Raw genomic sequence first — 24,857 nt, forward strand, 5'->3', positions numbered from 1 at the left:
TATTTCCCTGGAAAAACTTCTAGAGCAAAATCCTACATTTGGCATCATCCTACAGAGATGAAAACACATCCACCAAGTCTCTATACTGTTGACAGTGTTATCTCAGAGAAAAAGAAAAATAAAGGAAATCAACAGATTGACTTCTCTCTTCACAGCTGTCTCCTGTTTTTCAAAAGCCAGCTCAGCCAGATAAACACTTTGATGAGGTTGTACCAACTTCTAATGCAAAACTGTTTGACAAATCATACTAGCTTATGGGGTCTGTGGGAATGCCCATCAGTAGAAGCACCCATATCATCTGAGGGACAGAGGTTTTACTTTCCCTCTGTCCTCAGACTCTTGTAAAGCTCAGGACATCTACAGGAGATGATATTCAATCATCTCAACTACAAAAAGCTATTGTTCAAGCAAAGCACAGCCAATTTCCAAGGCTTCTGCTTACCTTTCTCTAGCTGTAAAAGAGGACTGGGAAACACATCTCACTGCCACTACAAAATCAGCAGTTAGAGTATTTGTAAAGACCTGAAAAGTAAGTTTTGCTCCAGTCCTAACAAGGAAACAAAACAAGCCTGTGAATTTCATTTTCTGTGGTTTATGAAAGCTGCAACAGCCCAACAGCAGGGATCCACAGTCCTAGGGCAACCAGCATACAAGAACAATGGAGAAGAAAAGGAACCACCACCCTCTGCTATCCAAAAGGCCAGAAGATTAAAGGAGCTTCAAATGCAACATAAGAATGGTAGCCAAACATGAATAGAATGCATAACCTTGAAACAGGGTTCAGACTTTAAGAGACTTTCTGTTAAAAAATGGAATTAATAAGTGGATTTCTTCATGGAACTGCTGCCCATTTCCATATCTTTCAAATCTGCTTTATTTTGCAGGCTTCCTAGTCCTCTTAGGGTTTTTCCCTGCCCAGTGGTAAGCCTTAATTCATAATTGTTTCTGTTCTAGCACTTTTATAACCCTGTGAAATAGCAAAACAAGTACTAACCCCCCAATCTATGGCTAATTTGGCATGTTCTAGCTCTAGACCACTTGGCAAGTTGGACTGGTTCTTGCTTAAAAATAAGAATAACCTTAAAATTATTAATACAAGACCTAAAAGACAAGCAACATTGCACAACATGGATGTGATATTACAGAAAAATTACAAACTTTAATATTGCTCAAAGACAAAAAAATAAGGGGGGAAATATATTGTGTGCTATCTGAACACTGTTGAGACACCTCTGTCAAATGTGCAGGGATGTCACATTTCAACACCTCATCCTGACTTTCTCACCCACAAACAAAAAAAAGGGCTGAAAAGTTGGCTAAAGCAAAGACAAACAACTACCGCATCAAAGGTATTTTTGCAAAATTACTGATCTTCAAGATCTTCTGTCCTTACAAAAAAGTACCTATTTTTTTAAGATATGTACTTAAAACCAGGCCAACATCAGCTTGCCAGGCTCTTGAGCTTCTTTACACTAAAAAAAACCCCAAAACCCTATAAGGAAATAAAAAAAAAAATCAAGGAAGTATATTTCTGGTTGCATAAAGAAGTTTCAGTCAAAAACCCCTCACCTTCATTTCTATAACCCCACAGTCCAGAATTAACCTGAAACCAAATGGTCCCACAAGTCACAACACAAAGCAGAAAGTGATGAGGAATTAAACTACTCAGCCACACAGGATTATACTGACAGTAAAAAAAAATAACCTCACATTAATGTGCCACCCATATGAAACAACAGAAGTGATTATTCCTGTATGCCAAATGAAAATGTAATCTGTTTTTCTTTCAAAGAGGAGATACATTTGTATTTTGATCAAGATTACAGCACATCCTCCCTGCATTTACAGAATGGGCTGGCCAACTATGTATTTTCTGTAAAGTCATATCTAAAAGAGGGACTGCTTGAAAAACCACACTTGACAGTCATCTGTCAGAAAAAAAAGATCACCCTAACATTTCCAAAATCCTAACTTACCCTAAACATTATTTATGAGTGAACAAGAGTGCACCTTTCAGAATTTCACACAACAAAAAGAAGAAGTCTCTGACAAGTTAAAACAAATTAGGTTAAAAATAAACTAAATTAATAATTAAGTTGAGTTTGTAGTTTCAAACAGCTTTTGTTTAGGGTTGGAAAAATCAGAAGGCACTGAAAGCAAAGTTACCACACGCTTCTCATGATGACAAATCTGCCTGCCACAATTGTATAATTTGCTGTGACTCAGCACTATGGAAGTTACACGTGCAAGCCAACAAAATAACAGTAAGTCAAAATTCTACTGATTTTATCCTAGCTTTGGACATCAGCAATGAAAGAGTCACACACTGAGGTATCAGCCATATCAAGCCAAAATCCACAGGCATTTCAAAGATTAGTTACATTCATTCTGCCCCCCTCATTTGCACCCAATACACCTCCTACCAAAAGCTCCTGAATCCAACTAACAGCACATTCACAGAGACACCTCTTCTCTTTTCTGATAACCTATCAGTACCAAAAAAAAAGGTAGAAGAACATCTAGGCAGTTGAAGAAAAGATCATGTGGAAGCTCCACAAAGAATCCCTGTGTCTTTTAAGAGGCAATCTCACCCTACTTCAGTAAAAACCACAACAACCTAACGCTAATCACAACATTATTGTTGGACTTTACTTATAGATACTTACAGTTTGTGATCCACTAATAGGTGGCTTGTTTGCCCATTTTCATAATTCAACAGGTGAATTTGCTTTCAAGTGTTACCTTAGCACTAAATTTGATAGGCTCACAAAGCCTTGTTTCAAGATATATCCAGGATATTTAGCCACAGGGTATTTATTTTATGGTTTTAGAAGCAGCACATTACTTACATAGAAGCTCAACTTTATCTAAAATAAAATAAAGATGTGTGTGTCAAACCAGTTGGTATCTCACAGAACATATGAATCCTCCTGCTGAGCCTGACAAGCACTCTAAACTACCAACAAAAACAGAGAAAATAAATACTATGGATCACAAGGAAGCTGTTGGCAGCAGGTGACTGGCTAAATCTTATGTCACGCTCTGAAAGCCCAGAGTCCATAACTCCCCACACACATCCAGGAACAGCCATATTTCTTTCAGTTCCAGTGAGCTTTAGCATCTATCTCTTCATGACACTAAGCAATAATTTTGTTTCAAAAAAGTGTTCACATTATTCCAAACCAAATTTCTTCTGTCACTGAACTCCATTTATTCCTGTCTAACATGAAGAGACCAGAAGTGACCCTGTGATGTGCAGTCTAGCACAACTTTCTAACACTTTTTCATATCTTCCTGCTACTAATATCCTTTTTAAACCAATTCTGGAGAAAAGAAATTTACTGTCACCTGTCTTAGACTACATCTACTTTTTATCCTCAAAATGAACTATAAAGTCTGCACAATGTTTAATGCAATTTAAGACATTCAGGAGGTGGCATAATATCATTACCAGTCCTGCTGGTCTACAGATTTTATATTCAGTAGAGGTTTTTAGAGTGTTTAGCTTAAAATTACCTCTTCTGTTTTTCCAGAGTCCCTTTACCTTGTCCACAATAATTTAAAAGTACTGATACTTCTACAGGCCTCGCAATCCACTGCTGGCATTTTGTACCTTGAAAACCCCACATTTATTCTTGGAAATCACATTGAGCAGTTCAATCCACTTACTTGCTTAACAGACTTTAAAAACTGTAACAGACAAGGGTTTTTTTCTTCAGAGAAGGAAAAAAAGCTGACTTGCTATCATAATGCTGCCTCTATTCTCTGTAATTTACACCAGCATTTCTTTATTAGTATTATTATATTATTTAAACAAGTACATCCATTATGCGTTCACCCCTTAGTACGAAGCTGAATAATTTTTCTATCAGTTCAGCTTCCACTTGTTCTCGGAAAAAGAGGTGGTCTGGTCTTTCTAACTTGTTTGTCCATTACATCATTCCAGAACCTCCAGTGCAGATATTTCAGCCACTCAAAATATTTCATCAAGTGTGTAATTCCTTTAATGTATTTTTTTTCTTGACTTGCTCACAGCCTACTAGGCTCACTCAATATTCCCTTTGACCTTCAAAAGTATTTAAACAAATACAATAAATTAAGCTATTTGCTGCTGCCCTTCTATTTCTCTTATGTTGCAAATTAACATTAAAGCCCCTAGCCCTAAATCACATCACTCTTTTTTTTTTTTTATGTGCTATATGATATTTTGGAAAAACTTGATTTCAGTTTTTCAGGGAGGCACTGGTTTACATCCATCAACCTCCTGCCATAAAAGTTCTTTTTTGCAACTTAAGAACTTTTTTAGTTGCCTTTAAAGGTACACTTTTGTGTTCTTAAAGACAGAAATTAAGCCCCCTCAAGAACTTGTGAAACACTTCAGAAGAAAAAATTCATAACACAGTGGAGGGACAAATAGATTTTAAAGTAAGCCTGCAGAAACAGGACCATAAAAGAAAATGCACCATTCTATTAACATTAGCTTGTTCAACAGAAGGGGAAGAAATAAAAAAAAAAGAAAGTAAAGAGCACTGCATAGCAACACTGAAGCTGAAATAAGACTATCAAATAACCTGCTTAAATAAACATTTACACTTAGAAGTTTCTATAAAGAACCTTTCAGAAACTGACTGTAGGACTTTTTAGTTCTTGTGGTGACTTGGGCCAGTGCTGCTGCCATGGGCTGTTGCTGCCTTTCCCTTTACAAACAGACTAAACTGAGACTTCTCCAGGAGCCAGCACTCAGCTGAATATACAGGACCACAAGACCATACCAGCTCTGAAGTCATCAACACAAAGAACACAACATCAGAAAAAATCAGCACGTGGCACGCTGACAACAAGAGGTGAACACCCTGGTACAGTGTCAGAGTGAGAGATGGGATGTAACAAAGACTCTGCTTTGAAGTTGGGGGTCGGTGGGGGAATGCCAAGGCCCCAAAATAATCACACATCTCAGAAGTGAAACATCACTGAATCTGTCTGAAAGACTGTGACAAGAAATTCCATGCTGAGAAAAATCTCTACCTCATGTGTCATCTTAAGTTACCATGCCTCAAGCTACGATTTCCTTTCCCCTGTGCCTATGGGTATGTCTAAAGGGTAATTAGAAGGTGCAACCACAGTTCAAGCAGAAACTTCAAAACTTGTTTTGAATGAGTTAGTTCACATGTCAATGCAGGTAGTAACACTGAAAGAAGAACACAATGAAGTTACAATAAAAACAAGACCAAATACACAAAAGATCAGCTTGATACAACCTATTAATTTACACAGTTCTTCATTAACAGCTGGAGGGAATTCTACTCTACCTACTAACTGCAAGAAGTATATACAAAATAGCTTTAAAATAAAGAGCTTCTGAGGATAAAGCGCAATCCCATTTCCTGAGAGCTCATTGACATATCCCAACTTTGTTGAGTCTTTCATTAACATCAAGCAGTCAAAGCAGAAAATACGCCAGCAAACAAAAAAATCCAGAGGAATAGCAGCTTGAATAAAGGATAAAGGGACCATTAAACACCACCATTCAGCACCATTTGGGAATTCTGCAGCAACAGCAGCCCGGTATTTTCACAGCTCATGACGTATCTTTTCAGCCCGGAGTTTCATTTTCATGAAACGCCCTCAAGAGGCAAAGCTTAAAATCATTGTTACAGGGACCGCGCTACGGGCAACACAGATTTAGAGACTATGAATGGGACAAGTTTCTGCTGCATACAAAGTCTCTGGAACAGGAGAACTGGAAACGGCCACCCAGCGCTAACCCTCCATCATGTACAGGCAGTCAAAGAAATAACATTTTAAGAGAAATAACGCGAGGCTACGGGGTGATATTTGCAGGGAGATGGCAGAGCTTTTTTAAATCATCTAACACCATAAGGGAAAATATAAAAAAACCCCAAAAGCTTGGAAGATCCAAGAGAAAGTTTCTCTTCCCCTCCACGGAATCAATCAGGTTGATAAAAACCTCTCAGATCACCGAGTCCTACTGTGACCCAGCACCACCATGCCAAACAGCCCACGGCACTGAGTGCCTCATCCAGTCTTTCCTCAAACACCTCCAGGGACGGTGACTCCACCATCTCCTTGGGCAGCCCATTCCAATGCTTAACCACGCTTCTCATGAAGAGATTCCTCCTGGTGTCCAAGCTAATCTTCCCCTGGCTCAGCTTACGACGAGGTACTCTCGTCCAGCTGATGCCCTGTCTCTGCTCGCACTCTGTCTCGCGGTGGGAGCAGCAGGACGGGGCCATCCCGTCCCCGCAGCATAGAGTTATCCGACTCCGCGCAGCCAACCACGGTGACTTCCAAAGGCGGCGCTTTGGAAGCCAAAGAGAAGTCCTTCCAGCCACGAGGAGGCTCTCCCCGGGCAGAGCAGGACCAGCCCGCCTCTCCCCAGTTCCCCCGCGAGGTGCGGGTCCCGGTCCCGATCCCGGCCCACGCGCGCGCCGCTCCCGCCGCGCCGGCCCCGGCCCCGCCCCGCGCGCGGCCCCCGCGCGCCTGTTGCGCGCGCGCGCGCGCTCGGGCCGGGGGTTCGCGAGAGGGCTCGCGCCGCGCGCGGCACCCCAGGCCCGGGCCTCCCCTCCCCCGCCCACAACCCGGCCCAGCCGCCGGCAGCCGATCCCCACCCGGACCCTCCTCCCGCGGGGACGCGGCCCCGCGCACCGCCCGGCTGCCGTCACGCTTGCTCCGCCGGGGCCGAGGTAACGAGGCTCCCCCCGCCCCCGTACCTGCTGCCGGCCCGGCGCGGCACCGCGCTGTCTCCTCTCGGGCCCGAGGCGCGCGAGCGCCGCTCCCTCCCTGCCTCCCTCCTTCCCTCCCTGCCTGCCCGGCGCTGGCTGGCAGCGGCACTGCGCACGCGCGGAGCGCGCCGCGGCGCCCTCTGGGAGGAAGAGCCCTTCCGGCGAGGCCGGCCAGTGGCGGCGGCGCCCTCCTCAGGACGGCGCGGCTCCGAAGGAAAGACTACGGCTCCCGGCAAGCAGCTCGAGCTCCCGCGCAGGCGCGCCTCTCCCGCCACGGGGCACGCCGGGAGTTGTAGTGCGACGGGCGATAGTGCCGCGCCCAGGAGGGGTTGGGCAGGGGACGGAGGTGCCCCGTCCCTTCCCTGTCTGAGGGGCGGCGGCGGCGGCCGCCGCCGCCCGGGGGTGTCGTGTGCCGGGACACGGAGGTGGCAGTAGCTGTGGCGGTGGCTATGGCGCAGCAGCCGCCAATGTCACGGCGGTGTTAGGCCCCAACGCGCCGTCCGCCAGCGCCGCCGCCAGGGAGCTCCGTGCCGGGAAACGCTGTAGAGGGGCAGGGATGTCCCCGGGGTTGTTACCACCCAGGATAGCGCAGTGGGCTGATGTTTCCACTTTAATTAATGCAGGTCCCCTAGCGGTGGCCTCGGTTTCTCCGCAGACCGCGTCACTGCGGGTGCGGCAAGCAGCGGAGCCATTTCACTGTGCCACGGGAGATGCCGCGGCTGCCACGGACACAGCGGCGGCCGCGGGCCGGAGAGGCTGTTGGTCAACCACGGTGTACAATGCGACAGACACGTCGCATTGTACACACGATTGTGTGGCACAAGCGGGCCCGCACATCCTCAGAGGAGCACAGGGTGACGATGGCAGGAGGGGGAGCCCCAGCAGCACCCACCAGGCCCCTTCCAGGCCCAATCCAGGAGCATCAGCCCAATAAAGGCCCATTTCGAGGGGCACAGGAGCACAGTGGCAGGTGGGAACCCAAATTAAGGACTCAGAGAAAGGAACCCTGTCCAGCCCCATGCCAGGAGCCTCAGCCCCAGAGCACCTTTAGGATTAGGGGTGTAGCTGTCTTCAGGGGTGTGGGACACAGGACAAGATGCAGGGGAAGAGCATTTGGGGATTGCACAGGACTCATCAGGGAGTTATTGGGGCAGGAGCCAGGGGTGATCTAGGGCACACAGAGAAACAAATATAGCATACAGGAATAAAAAGGGCCAGTCATGTGTCACTGGTTTGCGATGATTTGTCCACGTCCTGCACCTGATCAGTGCAGCCTGTTGGGTCTTCTCATTAAACTTCTTTTGCACTTTGCCCTGCGTGAGGAACTCGTGGTCAGAGCACCACAGGGAGCTGGCTGCTGGGGGCTGGAGAGGTTGGGATTGAGGGGCAGCCACTGGGCACTGCCTGAGCCCAGCTGCTGGAAGGAGACACACTGTACACAGGTGTAAATACTCCTGTAAATACACAGACACTCACTAGTGCACCTCCGTCCTGCTCAGCTGGAGCAGAGAGTGGGATGAGGCTGCCAGTGCTGTGTGGGAGTGCTCTGTGTTTATGGATGTGTAATCTGTGTCCATGTGTATTTGCTTAATTGGTGCGTGTGTGAGTTTGTGCATGTGCCTGTCGGGAATACAAATTCTGTCTGGCTATTGCTTGGACATGGGCATGGGGCTGCAGCAGCCTCACCTCTCTCAGGCTACCAGATCTCAGACAATTTTGCCACAGCAATAGATACATATATTTGTGTACATACACACATTGGTATATTTCACAGGGCTTCATATAGAAGCACAGCATTTCTACCCATTGAATTGAGATAAGATAGATGAAAGCAGACAGGCAACAGCTTTCTCCCAAAGCAGTTGCACAAAAAAAAAAAAAAAAAAAAACAGTTCTGTTTTTCTTTCAGGGATTTTACGTTTCTTGCATCCTACCTAAGCACATCTGTAATGCAGCAGGAGGTCTGGTTACAGTATTGGCTGGCATTCCTGATATACCTTGAATCAAATTAGCACAGTTATGGGTGGCGGCAGAGATCTTCAGGTTTTCCTGGTTTTGATGAAAGTCTGGTTTCAGGTGCAATGGAGCTAATGCAGTGCAGGTACAAGGATGAATTCCTGTTTCCTGTCTCTTTGCTCTTCTGCTCCCTTCTCCCCACCAAATACATATTTTCAGGCATGTTCATTCTTCATGTCTTGTGATAACATACCCTTAACAGCCACCACAGATGACACCTTTTTGGATCACAGTCATCACCTGCAGGCAAGGATTTGCAAAACTTGTGTGGGGCCTTGTGTGGGGTGAGGCTGTGAGGGAGCCTACCAGAGAGAGAGGCAGGTCCAGGCTGCCTGGGTCTGTGTGGTCACAGAGCAAAGCATGGAAACAGCAAAAAACACCACCAGAGTTCCTACTGTCTGAAAGCAGAGATACCTGAGACCAGGCTGACATCAGGTGCAGGTAAAATTAAGACAGAAGGTAGCTTCATTTCTGACAACAACTTCTGAAGGCGTGAGAGTTTTTGTTATCTGAGTTAATTCAGCTGAAGGGAATTTACTCTTAAACCAATACACAATTTTGAGCAGAATTTTTCTTCATGCAAAAGCGAGGCACACACTAAGCATGTTTTTAAACACAGCCTGAAAAGACGACAACAACACTGAATGCTGACAAATGACCCTGAGCTGGGGGAGGAAGAGTGGAAGTGGACAGAGTAAACAGATCAGCCATCATGCTGTGATTGAGTTAAATTTGAGTTTAGGCAAAATACCCCTGGCTCTTGTTTTCCCCAGTGCAATGGGATGCCAGAAAATGGTATCACGATAATGCAGCCCTTTCTAAAAAAGGCCACGGAGCCAGACTGCTGACCATATTTAGCTCTACTAAGTTGCAATTGGCACCAGCAAGCCTTGGTTGTCACCCACTGACATTTTCTTCAGCCCTAAAAATGAAAACAGTTGCCTGCAATGTTTCAAGCCATGAGAGTCACTGAGGACTCACAGATGGGAAAGAGGAAGATAAGGCAAAGTATCAAGTTCATCATGACTTAGGATCTCCAGGCCACCACAGCCAAAAGTGTTGTTCTGTGTTTCTGAGGTAGTGAGAGGTGGCAGCAAACAGCAGCAGGGTCACAAGGGATGTCTGCAGCCAGATGGGCTGAGCACCCACCAGGGAGAAGCAGCACCTGCCCCATCTGCACCCCTGAACCTCACTGGCATGGACCTGTCTCTACTCACCATCAGTATGAAGTGCTCACCATGGAAGTCACTGTGAAATATTTTAATGAGTCTGTGCCTGCAGTAAAACATGACTGCTCTCCTTTGCTCCTCTGCTTCCCCAGGTTTGGCTGAGGAAGGGTGGTGCTGGGAGCTGTACCCTCAGGCTTACTCTTGGTGGCTGGTAGGACCTTTTCGCTGTACAGTAGAGGGATTGAAGCTTGGGAGTCTCCTGGGGTCCTCAGGAGGAGGGCAGGCACCTCTGCCCAGCTGCTCAAGTCTGGGCCATTCCCACTTTCCTCTCCTTGTGTCCACCCTCTGGACAGATCAGAAAACCACCATTGCTGCCTGTGCCAGCTGCTGTGTCCAGTGACAATGGGAACTGGGTGACAATTCCAACTGCAGAAACCACAAACTGGTGTGGGCACTAAGGGGAGTTAAGTTGTCAAGGGCAAGCCTCCATCAGAGAGCAGCAGGGAGCTGATACAGGGCTGGGGAAGGGGTTTGATCTTTTCCTCTCATGCAGGGGACATGGAGTGCTATTTGTTCTGCCTCTCGACTTGCCTGCAAAGTATCACTCCAGGAGTGACAGAGTTAACAAATACAGTGGAAGAGACAGCTCTGTAAGCTGAGCTACGTGGTCACATGCACAGGTTTTATTTTTAACATCCCAAAACTACTTGATGTTTCTGCCTGGGCTTGCTCCGCGTCCTTCTGTTCTCTTCTCTTTCTTTGTGTGCAGTTCTCCCTCACCCACCTCACTTCAGCCCAGCTGAGCACAACCAGGAGAGAAGTGTTTGGTACATGCACAGGGACTCTATGATCAAGGTAAGACTTTGTAAATAGAGTTGGAGGTTTTTTTGGACAAACCTTGATGGAATGTAATGGTTACTATAGCAAGCTATGGAAATCAAGACATCTTCAAAACAGCCTTAGTAATTAAGATGAAATAGAATAATCATGAGATGTCTTAAATGACACTCTAAAACAGAGGCAGCTGGTAACTGTGAGCACTTCTGTGACATACTACTCTAAAAAAAAAACCCTCCATAATATATTCAGTGATTTAGCTGTAATTTGCAGCACTGTATGCAGGATTTAAAAAAAACTAGGATGCTGATTGTAAGATGGGAGCTTCAGCAGCAGATCAGATGATATATCAAGAATTCAATTTCTGTTATTTTCAGGAAACTCAGAGAAGACAAGGAGATACAGTAAGGAGTCAGAGGAAAGGCAAGGGCAATCTCATGGCAAAAGTGCTTATACTTAAAATTAAATTAGTTCTGTAGATTGAGACTGCAAACTTTATGTTGGAATTCTAGACTGAATGAATGATGGAGTAAGAATTGCAAGAGTTAAAGGTACTACTGTACTATTTAGTGTTGTGACTGCTTAGCAATTTTTATTCATTAATCTCTTTTATTTTATGACATAGATCTTAACCAGTAGCTCTGAGATTCTTTACACTGGGCATCTTTCAGAAAAGTATGTTAATGAGATTGTTACCAGAGCATAAAATAGAACCCGAGCCCAAAGAGAAAAAAAACATGGTTTGGACCATTACCCTCCTTTTTGTTGTTGTTGTTGTTGTTGTTGTTGTTGTTGTTGTTTTTTGGGTTTTTTTTCTTAAACTGCAACCAAACTGAACTTATTCTTTTAAAGCACTTGTTGAACTCAAACCAAGACCAAACCCATTTCCTAGTTACCAATGCAAAGTGGAAGTTTCCTTGACTGTGTCTACCAAGGACAGCACAGATCCTTACAGGTCTGAGGAGCAGCAGAGCAGCTCCATGTCACAGCCTGCTGATCTGCCTGTCTCCCAGAGGACTCCCCAACAAGCCCAGCACACGATGCTGATGCTGAGGAATCCTGCACTATGCTACCAGCCCAGGGGACTGTTTCAGCACCTGGAATTTTTGGGTGGGATTCTCTCAGATGAGCTATAGCTACATTGCCCCAGGTAGGGAGGAGCAAGAAACATTGCTGATCCAGGTGTTTTAGTGGAGAGTGCAGTGCAGGGTTCCCACCACAGTGCCCTGTGTTGCCTGTGCCTCACTGCTCTGAAGTCTCCCTGCTCCTCCTGTAACAGCTTTAGTTCATTTCACCAGACAGAAATTGCACAAGCAAATCTTGCTGCCACTTTACTGCCTGTGTGCAGCACAGATTTTCCAGGCAAGGGGGAGCCCTGATGGTGCAACAGCTTCTCTTGATCTCCATGGTCCTGCATGTCAGATATAGGGAGCTGAGGAGAAGCTGATGTGCTGTTCTGAGAACCTGAGCAACAAGCATGCTCTGGAAGAAAGGCAAGGAACATGAATTGAAGTCCTTGCCCAGCTGCTGCACTATACTGTGGATTTATTTTTTCAGTATAAAGCAATTCCAACCTGTTCAGTAACTCTGAAATAGTGGTTATTGCCATGAAACACCACAGCCTCATCCAGATGATCCCCAGGTAGGAAATACAGGCTCCCTAATTGTCACAGCTTCATCCTTCCATTGTTGGGCTAATCCAACAAGTCAGCTGTTTCACAGAAAATCTTACTCCTCCTCATGTCTTATGCTAAGGATTTGAAGTTCACCCGCATTGCCCTGGAATCAAAGTGCCCCTTAAAATCCATGTGAACTGGTTCAATGTCACCTCAAAAGTAGGTCTTGTTTATGCTCACTATTAGTGTTATTGAGGAAGATTTCATCTACATTTCATCTTTTCACCTTTAATTCTCCCTTTCCACCTGCCCTGAGCCATACCATACTCACTGCCTGCCTCATTTAAAGCTTGACTGGCAACTTGTATGTGCAAGGTCAGTCTGAAATGGCAACTGCAGAGCAGGAGTGCCATGAAGGACAGTGACCCACTGTACTGAGTGCCAACAGGGTCACCCAAGCTGTAGCTGACCCTGCTGTGGTTGTTGAGGTGTGGAGTTTAACTTATTTAGAGGTCCCCATGATTCCAGGTGGTGGCATTCTTGGATTTGCTTTTTATTTTGTGTCTAAGGAGATGACTTAAAAAAACTTGGGCTCCTGGGATTCATGTACAAATGAAGTACACTATGGTTTCCACTGACATAGTGATTTTGTCCTCACCTCTAAGAAATAAAAATATCTGTTTAGCAAAAGGAGACCCAAGCCTGATTTCTTGACAAGGTTGATAAGCAAGTAGTGATTGAGGAAGAGCAGTGCATAAAAGGAAAAGAAAATCACTAGTAAAAGACTTACTTGGTCTAGAAAATGGGATTCTATAGCTGGCTCTGCCAAAGTTTTTGTGCAGGAGGCATGCAACTGCAAGTGAAACATAAGAACCTGAGCATCTCTATGCTTGGCATTTTTGCCTAGCATTTACATACTTGTATAAAATACCATATTTAATTCTATATATTTTAATCTTTCTAAACTTTACATCTGTCAAATATAAGCAATAGTACTTTTCAACCTCAAGTGCTCCTCTAGTATTGCAAAGATAAATTCATTATTGTGAAAGTGATCAGATCTAAGATAGTAAATATACTGACATGAAAATTCTTAGATGGTAAGAAAATTAATAACTATTCCCCTCAAGATTTCAGTATGATACAGATGAGATGAATGCTATATACTGGGTAACAAGGGTTAAAAGAAATAGGGAACATTCCTATCTGCCCTATACACTCCACCAGAAGTATTCACATTCCTTGTGTTGTAACATTGTATATAACTTCAGCATTCTTGGCTCCAGCATTTGGATGTGAACTTTCATGAGATTTTTTTTAGGAGCTTGTTATCATGTTGTAAAATTTAGAAAGTTTGTTTTATGTTCATTTGCAATCTCATCTCAGAGGCACTCTTTAGAGTCATTATCTGGGTTTCTGGTGGCCCTTTTGGATATTTCTTCAAACTGGGAGGTATCCCTTGATTCTGTGCAAAGAGCTCAGGTACAATGTATGACCTTAGTATGTCAAATGGTCAGTCACATGCCAAATGAGAAAATACTTGTATTATTTTGGCTCATTGACTGCAAATTAATTAAATATATGTCTCCTGAAAATAAATTGTAATTGGTTTATAAACTGTAAGTTATTATCACTGAACAGGCCCACTCCAGACACAGACATAGCTGCAGTTAAAATAGCAGCTGTATATTTTTAAACCTTACTTGATTTGCTGTCATGATGGTCTAAAAATATTTACCAAAGTGGACAGACTATGGACTGTAATGTGCATTCTTTCCTTACACAGTGGTTTGAACATGATTGAAGTAATTATTTCTGGTTTGTTTGGGTTTTTTTTTGTTTCCTAACCCAGACCTTGAGTAATTTTGCAAGTTGCAGGGAATCAGGAAGTGTACAAGTTTAGAGAAATGTTTTGTCACCTGACTTATCTGTGTGTCACCTGCCTCTGGATGTTACGTATCAAATCTACCAAGGCAAAATTTGTTAACTTTCTGCAGAGTGTTTTGAGATTGTAGTTTGTGTACTTGCAACAATACCATCAACTAAACCACAGCCAGCTAAACTATCAATTAAAATACAGAGCTGATTACTGGCATGTCAGAATAGAAGAAGCATTCAATCCCTGATAAATATCAGAAAGAAACTCTCTGTCCCTTCTTCCTGTCCTCTGTGTTCACAGATTTGACAATGAGAAGAGAGGAATAGATATCTTTTGTCTGAAAAGAACAGCATATACAAGTTAGAGATGAGGTAAACTAAACTAAAAAATGCTTGAATAACGAGGAAGACTGATTCTCCATCTGAATGCTGTGATATGGTCACTTTTCATAAACAAAGCATGTATTTTCTTTCTCTACACATGATTTGGATGGGGTTTATTTCAGCATACAACAATGTGAAAGCAAACCTCTCTCCAGAAACTTTGCTATCAGTCCTTTCTGTGTTTTGGAGAGCAATAAGGCCTATGCCTCTAATGTAGGGGGGTTTTTTATCAACTGTTTCTCCCCAAGAGTTACTTTTGCAGTGGAAAGTATTGTTCACACAGTCATGTTTTTATTGCAGTGTAATGTACCCAGCCTTCCTCTGACCTTATGCAAGTCATGGCTGGGACTATTTTTAGAGATTATATTTGCAGCAAAATGCTACAAGAATGAGAGCAGCAAGAATGCCACCAGTGTGAAATAAATCTATCTGTATCTCCTGCTTCTCTGAACTGCATAAAAGTAGGTGTAACTAAACAGCCTAAAGCAGGACAGCTGCCACCCCAAACCACAGGTATTTAAAGGTGGCTGAGGCCACCCTGGCTAGCACCCTGGTGTCACCTCTGTGCAGAAACCAGTGTTTCCTAAGGCAAGGCAGGAATGTTATAATGGGAAGTCATAACGTTTTATTTTCTGCATTGCTGTCTTGAGCTCTGTCCTTGCAATGGTGATGGCACCTTATACTTGAGAGTTCAAGTTTGTCTGAGTAAAGGGACCACCAAGGTTGTGTATTCCTTTACTCTGCAGGGCCGAGAGGGAATGGGGTTCATTCATAAGGAGGTGTAAGCAGGTATAGATCAGCACTGGAAATTGCAAAAGATGGAACAAAGTTGTGTTGAGCAATTAATGCACATCTAATTTTCAAATGCGAGTGTTGGTATTTAGTGCAGAGAGCCACAAGCATTGCCTTTCCCATATGTGTTTCCTTCTCCAGTATTGTTAATGACTTCCACTGCCAGGGTGTAAAGATGTGAAAGACATGAAGTCAAGAGAACACCTTCAAGAAAGAGAGAGGAAGTTCTTCACACAGAATCTCTTCCCCCAAGCCAGAGCCCACTTCCTCTGCAATACACCTCTCCCCAGGGCTAGGTCACTTAAGCCTGGGTTTTTAAAAGAAAACAGATCTAGGTAAACACTACTTTTCTTGAACTTGTTTTCTTTAACCTAGGGAAAATAATACAAAGTCTAAATTATTTTACCACCAATTCCTGTCTTTTCTCAGAGCCAAGTAAGAGTCTGCTATGGTAGTTCTTACTGTATGAAAAGGCAAGGGGGGAAGATTTGTCAAAATTTTTTTCCTATTTTCACATAAAAAAGAAAAGCACCGTGGGTCCTGTTTGAAAACAAAACTCGAGTTCCTTCTTATTGTTAGCTTTATTCTTTCCACAAGATTCACAGTGATTCCAGAACCAGGCTGGAATGCAGCTCCTATAGTAAGGAGCAGGAAATCAAAAGCTGGGTGGTTTCTGCTTGCAGCAGGTATTCTATGGGCCAAGTTACTGATACCAGTTGAAGGTATTCAGGGAAGTAGTGACTGAGCAGCCTCTAGTTCTGTAAGCTAGCAGTTGGAGTGTAAGGATAAATCAGGAAAGCAGAGTAAAGAAGGCCAAGGAAACTAGTTCTTACCCAGGCTGTTTTCCACACTGGAATTATCCTGAAGATAGTCCTCACTCTTGACCTTGGTGGTGTAGGGCAAAGGGAGGTTCATTGTGCAACATTCATGTCTTTGTGGGGAGATGAGAAGAGGGCTAGGCCAAATCTAGAGAGGAAAAAGGAATGTCATTTTTCCTGCTGAGTGTTGAGGAAGTGGGATGCTCCTTCACTGTGCCCCTAGCAGTCTTGATTTCAGCAGCCTGGTGAATGCTGGTACAGAAAACAGCTCATACCCTGGCTGCCTGAGCTAAAGAGTAAAGACCTTGTCTGTATCCGTGCTGCTACCTGGTCTTGCTGTACCGTGGGGCTCAGAGGTGATACGTGACTGTATGGAGCTGGCAGTCACTTTCTCACAGCCTCATTCCCACCAGAAGTGCATGTTAACACCCCATGTGTGGAATGGGCATGGAGGGTCTGTGACCCTCCTCATTCCTTCAGACAATAACTCTTGTCTCCTTGCCTTTGCCACTCACAGCACCGGGCCCAGAAAGCTCCCCCTGGGCAGCACAGGCACTGTGAGCGATGCTTCAGCCGGCACTGCCGCGCACCCATTGAGGTCTCCGTGTCCTGCATGGTGATCAGCTGCCGCCTCCACTGCGGGGCCACCTTCCACATGTGCAAGGAGGAGGAGCACAAATTGCTCTGCCCCTTGGAGCAGGTGTCCTGCCTCAACTCAGCCTATGGCTGCCCTTTCTCCATGGCCCGCTTCAAGCTGGGGAAGCACCTCCAGGTCTGTCCAGCCAGTGTTGTCTGCTGCTCGATGGAGTGGAACCGCTGGCCAAACGTGGATTCAGACACAACACTGCACAAGAATATTATGAAAGAGACCTTGGATGAAGAATGTCTGGACACAGCTTTGGCACTCAGAGACCAGAGGATACTTTTCAGGGCTTTGAAAGTAGCTGAATTATTTCCAGAGTGGAGGAAAAAGGATGAACTGGAAGAACTAATGGATCAAGCCATGGGTGGGGAAGCAGGTGCTGTGGGAGGAGCTGCCTGTGGTTCCCAAGAGGGCAATGACCAGTCTGAGCTCAGCCAACGTGAGCGGGAAGATTTGGCAAAGGACAAAGAGGGAATGGATCTGGGGAGTTACAAAACATGGGAGAACATTTTCAGCAAAGAGCTTCTGGCTTGCCAGGTAACAGGCTCAGCAACCAGCTCAGGACAAAAGACAGAGGAGGCTTCCAAGAAAACAGCAGCAGCCTCTCGTGCTGCCAGCTCCACAGAGAAGGCAAAGGAAGGATCTAATGGTGAAGAAGAGGGAAAGGCCCAAAAGTCTGAACAAGTAACACCGAGTAGAGAACTGAATGGACTGGCTCCCTGGCAAGAAGGGGTCCTGGAGAGGCTGAAGAAGGAAGTCGGTGTAGCGGATTACAACATGTACCTGGTACATCACGGGGGAATGCTCATCCGCTTTGGCCAGATGGCTGCTTGCACTCCCAGAGAAAAAGATTTTGTCTATGGGAACTTGGAAGCCCAGGAGGTGAAGACTGTCTACACCTTCAAAGTGCCAGTTAGTTACTGTGGCAAAAGAGCACGACTAGGAGATGCGCTGGGCCACAAGATGCCAACTTCAGACAAGTCAGTGGATACCTCAGAACTGGGAATAAACATAGAAGAACTACCTAAGACAAATATAGTTGAAGCCACACTGCTGTGTGCTCTGGAGAAAGAGCTGAAAGGCCATGAGATCTCTGAAGCAAGAGGTATTGATGGACTCTTTGTGGATTTTGCAACACAGACTTACAGCTTTCCTTTGGAGCCCTTCTCCTCCAGCGCAGTTCTAGCAGATATTCTGGATGAAAACAGCCCACCAGAACTGCACATGGAGCTCTACACTGAATGTGTAACCAGAAGACACAACAAAAGCAGTTCGGCTTTCACGTTCACTTGCAGTCATTTCTTTAGGAGGGATGAGTTCCCATTCCACTTCAAGAATGTGCACGCTGATATCCAGTCATGCCTGGATGGATGGTTCCAGCACCGCTGCCCACTGGCCTACTTGGGATGTCCTTTTGTCCAAAATCACTTCCGCCCCGAAGGACTTAAGGCCAAGGTTATATACAGCAAGCCTCTCAAGACATTTGCTATTAAGCCAGAGGTGGACACCCTTCTTGCTGAACCGGGCAAGTGCAATTCCATAGTGGATAGTCGAGGGAGAAGCAAGGACTTGCTGAGCAGCCTCCCAGTGGAAGTGCTCAAGTACATTGCAGGATTCCTGGACAGCTTCAGTTTATCTCAGCTATCACAAGTGTCAGTGCTCATGAGGGACATCTGTGCCACGCTTCTTCAAGAGAGGGGAATGGTCCTGCTGGTTTGGGAGAAAAAAAGATATTCCCATGGTGGTACTTCTTGGAGAGCTCGCAAAAAGGCAAGTGACTGTGACACTGGGAAAAAGAGTCATGAGTTCTCTTCAGATAAAACATGGGAATGACAAGAAAAGCTGCATATAAACATGCAGATGTGGGGAAGGTTCATGAGGTTGTGAATTTGCATAGGGGTTTGTTGTCAGGGCCCAGGGCTGTCGGGTGCAGTAAATCTAACGAAAGGATGAAGGTGTAACTAGACGTTTTCTGATAGTCTCCACCCAAGCTCATCTTGGGTAACCCATTTGCATGTGCACCATTTCTAAGCACTGAGAGCTAAGAATTCCTGATATTTAAGTATTACCATCCCCGTTAAAAAAGGCAGGTGATAACTAAAGCAGTGAAACCAGCAAGTAGGAGGTACATAACCATGCAGACCCCATTTTCACTTGCTATGCCAGCCCTGCACCAACAGACATTCATTGCAGTCTCCAGAGTGAGTAATGCACACCCACTGTAAGCATAGACAGGTATTTAAAATCCTCATTTTCTCTCCCCAATTCCTGTCCCCTCTCTTGCATTAGATCTGGCAGTTCAGCAGCCTGTTCTCCAGAGTTCACAACTGGCAGCGCAGCGATGTCCCGAGCATGTCGGAGCACCTGAGGAATTGTCCCTTCTACCAGGCGGAGCACAGGACAGACCCCGTGCTGCTGACGGGCATGAGCGAGTCTCGGGAGCAGACTCGAAAGACTTTGGTCTCTACTTTCAAGCACAGAGTCTGAACAACTTGCTTCCCCTCTGCCATGCTCCCTTCAGGGCTCTGAGATGAAGATTTGGGGATTCAGGTGTAAAGATTGTTGCTTCCAGCTCTCCTTTGGACGTACAAAATTGGCTTCTCCTGAACTGCGTTTGAAACCTCTGCTTTTTTTTTTTTTTTTCCCTGCATTAATTTGTTAAAGCTTCGACCACTGCTTACTAACTTCACATGCTTTCTGTTTTCTGTTCCTGGTTTAATACAGCATCCTGAAGAAAGCAATGAGGATCTTATTTGAAAACAGCATTTTTACATCCTTGAAGGTAGGCTACTGCTCCTTTACCATGTGCCTGAGAGAAGCAAGAGCAGTTAATGTACTTAGCTCAAATAGATTTGAAACACCTTAGTTTTGTCTGAAAAGCCAAGTTCTTGGAGCACAGGTAGATGCCCTCCTGCCTGGCAGACCTAGAAACTGCTAACCTGCTCTGAGACATGGGCAGGACACCCCAAAATTACATGAATTAATTAGAACTCCAGTGAGAACTTGGGAATTCACTGCGCAGCCACAGACCATTATTTAGGACCCTGACTAAGGCAAGCACACCTAGTTGAGTGCAAGCCTTAAGCTGAGCTTATGGGAGCATTCAAACCAAACCAAAGCAAGCAAACTTGTTCTTTCTTAGAAGTAACCAAGTGGCAAATAATCTCGGAGACTCAATTGACTTTTTATATTTTAAGGTAACAACCTTCTGTGTTTTATCTAAAAATTCATTAAAGCCATTAAAGAATATTTGAAGTCATTTTTAGAACACCTTACCAACTCAGTTTTGCAGTTGTAAATTGCAAATTCTAATTGTAAGCAATTGAAAACAGGATTTCAAAGAAATCATCTTCTTTTTAATAAAAGAAAAGTAATTCAGTAACCCATTCAGTAACAGTATGGATAATGTTTGCTTCAGTTGAATGGTCTGGAGCATAGCATTTTTACAGAGCAGAAGAGTGATTAGGATTTGGTTTATCTTTTAATAGGTACACTAACTTAAACCAGAATGGGCTTGCTGAGGCAATAGATGAGAGGAAACAGGCATGTTACCAGCAGTGTCTGTCTCATTACACTTCTTGAAACCATTCCAGTGGTGCTAGTCAGAAATGCCATGGATGTGGTAGTGGGTGAGATTCCTCTGAAATGGCTGTAAATTTATTTGTCAGCAGTCTCCAGCCACTGCACAGCCACAGGGTGCTGACTCACCCCCTTTCTTTTTTAAGTTCATAGCCAGAAGTGAGCTCAGGACTGAGGTCTGGCTTTGATCTCTCTGTCTCAGGCAGGAGAACCTTGCTGGGAGCTGGGATGTTTGCTGGCCTGGACCACTGCTCTTCTCACCTGGGCTGGCCAGGTGCAAAGTGGCTCAGGCAGATGGATGGATATGTGCTGCACTTGCCATCCTCTACCTGGTGCAGATGTGGGATGAGGTGGCCATGCCCTCTCTTACCCAGAGAGGTTGCTGTGCACCTGAGCTGAGTGCTTGGTAACCAAAGGCATGAATTGCATGGTGACCCAAACCACACCGAGTGCAGCTCAGCCTTGACTACACTTGCAGCTTAAGTGGTCCCTGTGAGATTTTTAACCATATGAGGATGTTTTTCATCTCCAGACACACACCCTCAGGAGCATACAGTCTGAGCTGTGAGGGCAGTGGAATGGTCCCAGGAACTGGAAAAGCAGCACTCTTTTTTCTTTTTCTTTTTCTTTTTCTTTTTCTTTTTCTTTTTCTTTTTCTTTTTCTTTTTCTTTTTCTTTTTCTTTTTCTTTTTCTTTTTCTTTTTCTTTTTCTTTTTCTTTTTCTTTTTCTTTTGTTTCTTTTTTGTTTCTTTATTTATTTTTCTTTATTTCTTTTTCTTTTTCTGCTACTCTATTTTCTGCTCCTAGAGATCCTTTCTGGGAAGTCTCATAATGCTTTAGACATGAAAAAAAACTTCTCTGCACAGGTATCCTGCAGAAAACACAAGTAAGCATCCCAGGTTTATGAAGAGGAAATGGAAGGAAATGAACACAGGGAACCTAAGCTGGGCCAGGAGCAGTTAGAACAACTCTGATCCTTCATCCTGAGGCTTAAGCCATTGCACAAAAACAAACTATCCATCCTTTAAAGCTGCTTACAAAAACACACCTGTCCACAAAACATTCCATATAACATGAGCTGCCCAATATTATCTCCTTGTTTCACCCAGCAGAGTTGACAGATGTGAAAACATACAGCCAGAATTCCTAGACTTCTTAAGAGACTAGAATTCTGAGACTTCCTAAGAGACCTAGAATTCCTAGGTCTCTGCATCAGGGCCTCACTCTTCACTTACCATGTATCTGATTTTGAAGGATGCTGGGCACCCAACTGTAGCTGTAGACCACAATATCTGCAAATGCATGTCCAAAAGTTGGGTGCCAGAATCTATGCTGGGTGCTTAAAAACAGAGCCACTTATTTTTATGGATAATTTGGGGAGGGTGGAAGAAAGGTTGCTTAAATAATAAGGTCTCAGAGTAAGTCAGTGTTCAAGGCTGCTGGGAGACCATGAAAAATTTCAGCCTGTGAACAATCTCTCACATGGTCAGCCACTTTAGCTGCTGTAAAGTGCTGTGGCTGCCCTGAAATTTTGGCCGATGTTAGGTGTGAATTTGGCTCATTTTACCTTTGATGCCAGTGTCACCAGCATCGCTACCATTTTGCTCCTGGCTGCCTTCTGTCAGTTCCAGAGGATTTTGTTCTTGTCACTTCCTGCTCCTGGAGATGGCATGACTTCACTTCCAGCCTTATTAAAATGGATCCTGCTTATTCCCTCCACAGGAGGTGCTTGAGTCAGACTTCAGGGGGATGCAGCCTTTGGAAATGTGATGGTTGATGGTGCAGGTCAGAGTTAGGAATATTGCAACCTCTACCTCATGAGATCAGCCAGGGTGTGCCTAGAACATCCAGGAGACTGGATCATTTCCCTTCTTCCCTACTGGGCATGCTGGAGAGACAGAGTGCTCATTCATAGAGAGACATATTTGCTCCTGTGAATATATAGGTGTATTTCTGAAAAACTGTAAATTTGTTTTAGTAACCTTCAGCATATCCAGTCAAAGCTGAAAATCCACAGCCAGAATCTTCAGGTTAGTCTTGTCAACCTGATCTGGGAGAGGCAGAGCTGTACAGGGAAGGGAAGATCACCCTTGCATTTCTGCTACCCACCTGGCCAATGTCAGCAAGGAGATGTTTCTCACTTCATCCCAGCCTGACCAGGGGTGGAGAGCTGTGGGCTAGTGTCAGATGCAGTTTAATTAATCTAAGGGTCATGCCAAGCTAGCTCAGTGTTGGTGGTCCTGCCATTAGCAGAGTCAGGAGAAGATTTAGGAGCTGGAAGGAACCGAATTTTCCTGCACTGTGTGTCTTGGTGAGCACAATGCTGGTTTATTTAAAAGGTGAGAGGCTTTGGTTTGAGTTCAGCAAGTCCTTAGCTCCTGGCTTGAGTTTGTAATTTGGCAAAGAAAACTTTGGTTAAATCTCAGCTTGAGTAATTTTTTTAGAAGCAACTGAGCATGTGGTGTCTTTCAAAATAGTCTATTGTTTTGGCAGGGTCTGAACTGGAAAAAGGGATCCAATTCCAGCAGAGCATTGAGGTTGCTCTCAGTCCAGCCCCCACACTCTGGATCTTCATGACTTTGATCTTGTTTGTGTTGTCCTCAAGTCCTGTGAAGTGCAAGAGCAATACTCCACACACTCCAGGCTGATGTGTCTTGTAGTGTTTCCTCTCACTGGAAGAGTGGAAGTGAAATGAAGGCATCGTGGAAATCAGAAAGGTCAGAGCAGGGCAAGAAAACTCATGGCAAGAGGAGACAGGAAACAGAAAAGGTAATGGGTTTGGATAGAGACACCTGCCTCTTTGTAGGTGGTGTGAGGAGAGGCAAGAGGAGACAGGTGAAAGGGCACAGGAATGAAGGGAGTTGGGATGTGCTACCAAACCAGAGATTTTCTGGAGAAAAGCATTTCCATGACAAAGACTCTGGAAGTTCCCAGCTGGTGCTATACAGTAACATGGGGCAGATGATAATTTTTAGGGGGAGAAAGGGCAAGTGACCTGCTGACATGTATCCTGAGTCTGGGTTGAAGGAAGGAATTTTTTTGATCGACCTCCAACTCCCAAAACAGAGAGCACAGATAAGGTGAAGTTTATCTGAACAGTGCCTGTTATTTTGTGAAACTCTGTAACTCCTTGTTGCATTCTTAGGAATAAAAATTATTATGGTATAAAAAAACACATTCAAATTCAGGTCTTAGCTTCTTTTCTTGATTTCATCACATAAGTGTATGTTTTGCCTTCAAATCAGTGGCAGTTTCTGTACTCTCATATTCATATGCTCCTGTCCTCTGCTTTGCTCTTCACTATCATTTTCCTGGTTGAAGACTTTTATTTATATATGTTTTATATTTATTTAATTTTAACAAATAATTTTAGGTTTGACCTCATCTTTGCTCAACCACTTTCTCCTTCCTGGTTCAGTTATTTACTTAAATGAAGAACTATCTCTTCTTTTAAAAAACCATTTTCCAGATAGATGTTACATTATATCTACAAAGATATGAAGAAAAGTTTTCTCCTTACCCTTCACTTTGTGGCTGTTCATCCAGGTGGCTACAGAGGGGCTTTTGCTTCTTTGCTTTGCATGTTCCAGAGACACAGCACATCTCTGTCAGAAATTCTGAGCATCTTTCACATACAGTTTCCTTACCACTGCATTCCACACTAAAGAGTCTCAAATTCCTTGGGGTTTAATTTCTTTTGAAACAAAACCTGCACAAGCAGTGCAGGCTTATTCTTATTTATCTTCCCACTGAATTTATATGTAAGGAAATTATGATCACACACTCCAAATTTATTTTTGATGGCCACCTGCTCTATGACTTAGTTGCTATTTACAGCTAACGAATCTTTTGTAAGTTCAGTGATGGTTTGGTGAAGGAATTTGTCGTGTCATGCTGAGAATCATAGGCCTGAGGCCCATTATGATGATGAGAGATGATTCACTGGTCCATAACTCTGAGCTATTTTCCCCATGTCAGCAGAGTGCTTACTGGGGTTTATCTCTTTTAACATTTGCTCTCTCCCTACATATCCAGGTATGAACTTGAGCAGTTCATAGCTGACACTGAGCTGCACCAGAAAAAAAGCTTCTTTTAGCTTTCCAAATTCCTTATAAACAACCTATAACATCATACATGTGATATTAATTAACTGGTTTTATTTTCCTTTCTACCAGCTCTGAACAGCAGATTTTTTTATACCAGGGATGACTATTAAGCTACCATGCTGCTGGTACTTGCCTGGTATCTAGTTTACACCCTATATTGTTTCCTACCAATATCTAGAAGGGGGTTACAAAGATAATATAATGGAGCCAAGGTTTTCTCAATAGTAGCAGGTGATGTATCAAGGGACAGTGGCAATAAGATGAAACTTGGTAGGT

At 44.3% G+C, this 24,857-nt stretch overlaps 2 protein-coding genes across 3 annotated transcripts in view; one reads left to right on the forward strand and one right to left on the reverse strand.

Moving 5' to 3' along the window:
• KPNA1 (karyopherin subunit alpha 1) overlaps positions 1 to 6,856 on the reverse strand; it is a 52,136-nt gene extending 45,280 nt beyond the window's left edge. The window contains exon 1 of the mRNA XM_050971537.1: positions 6,732 to 6,856. The gene's annotated coding sequence lies outside the window, so the exon portion shown is untranslated. The remainder of the gene's footprint in view (positions 1 to 6,731) is intronic.
• Positions 6,857 to 6,957: 101 nt separating this feature from the next.
• On the forward strand, positions 6,958 to 23,759 carry FBXO40 (F-box protein 40). Of its 2 annotated transcripts, none has more exons than XM_050971524.1 (4): positions 6,958 to 15,770; positions 16,771 to 18,666; positions 19,186 to 19,678; positions 22,969 to 23,759. In XM_050971524.1, exons 2-3 carry the CDS (start codon positions 16,867 to 16,869, stop codon positions 19,381 to 19,383), a joined length of 1,998 nt encoding a protein of 665 aa, XP_050827481.1. In that variant the 5' UTR covers positions 6,958 to 15,770; positions 16,771 to 16,866; the 3' UTR covers positions 19,384 to 19,678; positions 22,969 to 23,759. The 2 variants fall into 2 exon arrangements, with proteins under 2 accessions (XP_050827481.1, XP_050827479.1); XM_050971522.1 differs by having other exon boundaries at positions 6,967 to 10,783; positions 22,969 to 23,758.
• Positions 23,760 to 24,857: the final 1,098 nt, after the last annotated feature.

Source organism: Serinus canaria, chromosome 1 (assembly GCF_022539315.1).
Source record: "Serinus canaria isolate serCan28SL12 chromosome 1, serCan2020, whole genome shotgun sequence".
In the NCBI taxonomy this organism is placed as follows: Eukaryota; Metazoa; Chordata; class Aves; order Passeriformes; family Fringillidae; genus Serinus; species Serinus canaria.